This window comes from Callionymus lyra, chromosome 5 (assembly GCF_982586985.1).
Source record: "Callionymus lyra chromosome 5, fCalLyr1.hap1.1, whole genome shotgun sequence".
In the NCBI taxonomy this organism is placed as follows: Eukaryota; Metazoa; Chordata; class Actinopteri; order Syngnathiformes; family Callionymidae; genus Callionymus; species Callionymus lyra.
Window position 1 is genome coordinate 13,708,856 of NC_141822.1, and position 6,472 is coordinate 13,715,327.

The window sequence follows — 6,472 nt, forward strand, 5'->3', positions numbered from 1 at the left end:
CAGTCATGAAAATGAAAGCTATAAATAAAGCATGAATAATATAAATAAACTATCATCCCTGGGAAGCTAAAGATGAATGTCTTTAATGGGTCTGATGTTTTATATTGTATCCATGACACAACAGTTTGACATATTCTAACAACGTCGTTGATCTGATTCTCATGTGTATTTTAAACTGAGAGGAAATTGACACATTTTGTAACCTGCTTACAAAATTGTTACATTTTGTAAATCGGTTAAGCTATGTAAATTCTTAAGGGGATTGAATGTAATCGGGTGATGTAGGTTAAGAGGTTTCTTCTGTGCTTCTATGCAGGATTTACACGAGAGTTTCTGATAAGCTAAGAGATGTTATGGCCAAAGGGGAATTTGCTTTTATGTTTTTTACCCTGAAGAGTCTATCAATGTTGGTCAGAGCAGTGATATTATACAAAGTACTGAAATACTTTTTGAACTAACCAGGATCTTCCTCTCTCTTTGCGCTTGATGGATCTACTGACTCCTTTAAGAAACATCTTAAGACGTTTCTATTTGTTCAGGCTTTTCCTTGATTTTCTGGAACTCCTGTTGTGTTATCAGTTTTATCTTGATCTTTAAAGTATATATTTTAGTGAGTATTGTTTTGATTGTTTAAGCGCTTTGTGACCCTGGTCTGGAAAAGCGCTAGACAAATAAAAATTACCTACTTACTTACTTACTGACACAGCAACAGCTGAAATGATAAAGAAAATGCTCTTATTTGAATGCACTGTAGAGTTGCAGTTACACTTTTCTGACTTGTGGGGTCGCCAGAAACCACATTTTAAATCTCACATATTGTTGCTTAATTTATTATATTGACTGGAAAAACATCAAAAACTGTTATCAGGAGTTCAGCCTTGATTGTGGATGTGGTTCCTCTTGAAAGTAAAACAGATCAACGTTGAATAAATGATGGTGGATTCAAGACCAGAGTGGTCGCTGTCTCAATCCATTAGACGGAGTCTCCTCGAGCCACTCCAGCCTCTGATGCCAGTGTTTTCTGTTAACACTGGTCCACCCAAGCTGGGCTTTATTACCTGAGATGAAACGCCACAGCGGACAAGACCCGGCACAGGATTTATGATCCACCTCTGGGTAAGATAGTCTGGGCTGTAGACATGTATAAAACGGGGCCGACCCTGCAGAGGAAAAGGACCTCAAAGCTGCTCTTTGTTGTACAGATGTGACGCAGCAGAATGTTGAATGGGCTTCTGTGTTTCTGTCATCGAGGTTTTAATATGAAAACTGGCGTGGGTCCAGCACTAACGGAAGACATTCCTCGAACCCCGGCTGCAGTCGAGGTGGCACAGACCCGCACAGACGAGTGATCCGGCGGGTGTTTGGTTATGCAACGTGATGACATGTCACGGAATCAAAGAGTCATGATGAGCTGCGTCTTAACATGTTTATTCATAAATAAGTAACTGCTCAAATGTGTGAAATAACAAGATCAACAAACTGTTTCGCTGTAACACATAATGGGTTCACTTTCATATTTTTCCAGAGAGATAATTGTAGGAAGACTTTCCATATTTTTAAATTTGCTTTTTGTCATCGCAAAAGACAGATTCTGTGCTCGAAGCGAATTTCTTCATTATTTGTCACTTGAGTGGAGAAAAGCCTCTTTGTATGATCAAATCTTGGTTTAGGGATTTAATATAAATGGTTTTCCAGACACTTCCATCTACATAAAAGAGGCAAATCAAACAAAACAAAAGAATAATGAACATGAGAAGGAAGTATATTTGAAGTTAAGAAACCAAATTGTGTTGTAAACACAACACGGAAATGGATACAGAATATAGAAATTAATTAATAATATAGATTAAATAAAAAGTGATCAATAAAACAAAGTACAATAAATCAAAATAAAATAATACTTTAGTCGTCCAAATCAAAACAAAAACAAAATGTATATTAAACCAAAATTTATATTTACCAAACTGTCCATTAAATTATACGTTGGTATATTGTTGGTAATCAATATATTTTGTCTTTTTTCTACTTTACCAAACACTCGCCAAGCAAAATCCTTAAAGTGATAGTGAATTTTCTATTCACCCTCATGTCGACTAAGGGTTCTGATTTTTGAGTAATCTGTTCCTTTTTGGAGTTATTGGCAAAAATGTTTGTTTATTTTAATGTAGCGAGTGGAGCTCGGTTGTCTTCGTCCTCATCTTTGTCCAAAAACACTTAAAAACATCCAAATAATTCCATACTGCTCGTCTGTAACGTCCCTCTTGTATTGAAGCCGCGACGAGAGGAAGGTCTTTCGGAAACTAAAACAAGTCCATATTTTAAGCTTGTTTGAAGCTAAAGTTAAAGAATAACAAGCGATAAAAACAGGTGGAACTCTGGGTAAATATCGCGAGCACTTCCAGTGTAGACGGTCGACTGTATTGGCTCGAGTCGCTACATTAAAATAAACAAACAATTGTGTCTAAAACTCTTAAAAGGAAGGAACAGATTACTCTGAAAATAATCCCAACCCTTAGTAGACATTAGGATGACTAGAAAATGATTGAATTGTGGGTGAACTTTATGTGTGTTTCTCATCGGGCCATGAGTCTGACCCATGTTTGTCCATGAGAACGACCGTCTGCTCCCATCCTCCAGGGTCCTTCACTGACCCCTCAGACGAGGGTCTGTCCCGAGAGCGAGCGAGGGAGCGAGAGCGTAGCAGGCCTCAAGAAAGAAGGCACCACTCGTCGGCGGGAGAGAAGAATCGCTACTATTCCTGCGAGAGGTACGGCGGCCGCGACCAGGGTCACGCCAAGTCCGCCGGCCCCAGCCGGTCCACGTCTCCCGGGGAGTCTCACGACGCCGGCTACCTTAGACAGGTAAGATGTTGATCTTGAGAAGGTATTTCCCGCTTAACCTCGTCTTCTGCTTTATTAGCCCGGGAGCTCGGTGATCAAGGTGTCGACGCAGGGCCGGAGTCGACGCCAGCTCCCTCAGACGCCGCTCACGCCCCGTCCGGCCGTCACCTACAAGACTGCCAACTCCTCCCCGATCTCCAGTAGCACCAGCGCTGCTATGGCGGGACACCAGACTCGTTTCAGCCGTGGCCTTTCAGAGCACGAGCGCCTCCTCGGGTGCAGCGACGAGTCCCCTATCCCCGTCACCCGCATCGGCTCCGACCCGTATTTGAACCGGCACCCGCAGGGCGCTCGCCAGGCTCAGGCGGAGGAGGCGGAAGACTTTCACGACGCCGTGAGCAGCCACGCAGCGGACGGACAGTCGGCCAGAGGCGTAGCCGCCGCCGCCGCCGCCGCCGCCACCACGTCCTCGGCCACCACCGCCGCCGTGCCCGTCACCGTGTCCACCACCCAAGCCTGGGCCGGGGTGGTGCCCAACGGCTACCATTTCGCTCTGGGCGTCAACTCTGCGTCGGCCGGCAGAAGAACAGGGAGCCTCAGGGAGAGGGACGAAGAAGACTGGTGCTAACATGAAAAGAAAAAAAAAACAAGTTTTTCATCAAAAGATCATTGAAATAGTGCTGCTTCGGTCGAATCCCCGTGCGCTGGTTCAACGCCCCCCCCCCCCCCCCCGGGGTCAGACGGAGCAAGAGTCAGGTGAAAGTGCAGTAAATGGGGTTCGGAATCATTCCAGGTTTTTACCCTTTTTTATATCAGGGGGAGTTCAAAACGTCGGTTTTATAGCCCCTTTACTTGCACTGAAACGATAGCACATTCAAAACCCACAAGTGTTCTGCCTTTAACAGTGAATCGATCAGTGGACGCGGAGAAACGAAAAAAAAAAAAGCCAATATCAGGAATGCCTGACATGTGGATTCTCACTCCTTTTTGACGACAGATTTAGTTATTCCAACACTTTAAACCACATTATGTAGCTTTTGCATCGAAGCAGCCTTTTATCTCAATTATTGACGAGTCAGAGACGAAAGAACATTTTTAATTGATCGGGTTCCGTCTTTCGTTATCGACGCATCATCAGTTTTTAATTTTTGTAATGTTTACCTCGCGTCAACGTACATTCGAAGAGACACGAACAGTGTCCACGAGTATAATGTCAAAAACTGCAATATAAAAGATAAAATCCTGCGGGAAAACAAGTGTTTAGTATAGAGACACTCCAGTGAGCGCAGACCTCTGCCAAGCCTATATCCATATTGTTTAGTTTTAACCAAATATTATTGCTACTCTTGTTTTATTAATTTCACAATATTTTCCCGTTAAACAACAGCTGCTCCCCTAATAATAACAGACGGAAAACAAAATGTTTAACCTCCTTGGCAGAGGTAATGTTGCTTTTTTTTTCAACTGGTCTGTGTTCTCTCTGCATTATCCTTCATTTTTTTTTTCATGCCAGAAAAACCAAGAGTGTGAAGATGCATATGAATCTGCGACGGCGTTGACTAAACAAGAGCGTTGCTGACTCTCACTTCTGCCACAAATTACAAACTGTACGGCCAAAAAGTCAAGCAACTAAATCAAAGGTTTTGTAAGTTGTCGAGTGCACGTCGGCACTTGAGCGGCGGTTTCATGTGGCTGAACACTAAGTGCCTCCTTTCACGAGACGTGTCCAGAAGAAGTGCGGCTCGGGGTTGTCATAACTCGAAGGCGAAGAGACGTGAAGCGTGTTCGTACGTTTTTTTTTGTTTTTTTTTTGTGCGTTTTATTTTTGGACAGGATGCAAAAAAGAAATCTCCTTTTTTTTTTTGTGATAAACTGTGTCGTAGGTCATTCCAAGTAACTGACCCGAAGTAAGAGCTATAGTGCATGTAGAGGTTAAACCTGAATATTGTGTCCGTACTTTTGCTCAAGGGTGTGTGTTGAGGTTCTATGTTTCAAATCTCCTTCCAGAAAAAATGGTCCCTGGATGAGGAAAAAGTGCCATTTCATTTGTAGAATTACACTCTTCAACTGGTCATCAACGACATATTTCCAGGATATATTTGACAACTTAAGCAAAGTATTTTTGCAGCGAGCAGAAAGAGTAACTCATAGTATATGTTAGTTCATTTAAACGTGAGCCATATTCAACCCATTACTGGCATGTTTGTGCGGCTGTATGTGTTCGTGTGTGGAATGTGTGTGTGTGTGTGTAACATGCATGGGCTTGGAAGATACAAAACTCGACACATTTTTTCTCCATCGGTCATTAAACACACCATCGGAACTTAAATAACGTGAAATTAAATGTAAAAATGTGGAAGTACATTTAAAGGTAAAGAAACATATTAGAATGATGTTTCAATGTTATTAATTATAATATTTCCCCTTTTTTTCTATAATAATATGACTTTATTGGAACAATGATTAAGTAAAGAGGAGATTCAAGTGATTATAACAAATTTAAGGTAGTAAAGAAGTTTGTGTAGTTGATAAATACATTTTCCTTTCCCCCAAATATTCTGTTTTTTTTGCCGATATTATTTTTCTTTCCAATCCAAAGACTAGCTTGAAGCTACATGTGGTTAGCATAGAATTCGCAACAATTTTAAATGACTTGTGCTAAATTCAATGACCTTGAATTACCAACAATTCTACCTTTAATAATACAATGTTGGCAAAGTCTACTTGTTTATCACGTCTTTTATTTAAGGAGGGACTTCATAATCATGTCGTCTTTTAATATATTTTATTGTTAGGTTTCGTGCACGTCTGATCATATCACAGTCTAGAGCATTATTTTTTTAAATATGCAGTTCCTGGTCGGTACTTTTTTTTCCCTCATGCTCTCCAAGAATTTCGATCAAACAATACTTTTTCTATTTTTGTTTTAAATTATCAACGTCAACAGTAACTTGGATGGAATCTTCAGGACAGAACAAGCTTTTCCTCATCCAGCTGGGCTACAGCCATTCCTCCGGACATGTCCTTTGCATGTTCTAAAAAAAGAAAACGTGCATGTGAAACAAAAACAAAAAAAGAAAAAAGAAAAAAGTGGCATTGTTTGACTACATGGTTATTTATATAATGATTGCATTTCCAATGATTCAAACACACAATATGTCTGTTTCAGGTGAAAGTATCAAACGGCTTGAATAACATTTTAACACAAAAACCACCAAAGTGTACAGAGTTTTTTCTCAGAAAAGTGGATCGACGGCTGAATCCTCCGCTGCCTGACTGCCTGTTACTCGACCGTCTCACAGTCGGTTCTATTGTACCCATAGATTTTGTATTGATATGAATCCTCAAATAAAAGATGTATGATTATGGACCTGGATGTGATGACTGATGATACAGATGGTTTGAGGAAGAAAACTTGAATGAAAAGATGTGCTTGGACAGGTTTCTGTGGTTTCACTAGAAAAAAAAAAAAGAGATGCAAAGACGCCAGAAATGTGTTACGATTTATCAGCCAGGTATTGAGTCACGCTCCATTTAGAGTTTGATATTATCTCACATCTTTTATCTGATCCTGCTGTTGAATCCATGTTCGGAGATGGAACATGAAGCAGCATTTGAGCTCGCGTTAAAAC

General features: G+C 40.9%; 1 protein-coding gene across 3 annotated transcripts in view; it reads left to right on the plus strand.

Moving 5' to 3' along the window:
• The window catches only part of LOC148079467 (voltage-dependent N-type calcium channel subunit alpha-1B-like), a 129,194-nt gene extending 122,986 nt beyond the window's left edge, over positions 1-6,208 (plus strand). For all 3 annotated transcript variants that reach the window (XM_087791038.1, XM_087791039.1, XM_087791037.1), the window contains 2 exons: positions 2,638-2,861; positions 2,920-6,208. In XM_087791038.1, coding sequence (XP_087647164.1) covers positions 2,638-2,861; positions 2,920-3,468 — 773 coding nt within the window. In that variant the 3' untranslated portion in view covers positions 3,469-6,208. The remainder of the gene's footprint in view (positions 1-2,637; positions 2,862-2,919) is intronic.
• Positions 6,209-6,472: the final 264 nt, after the last annotated feature.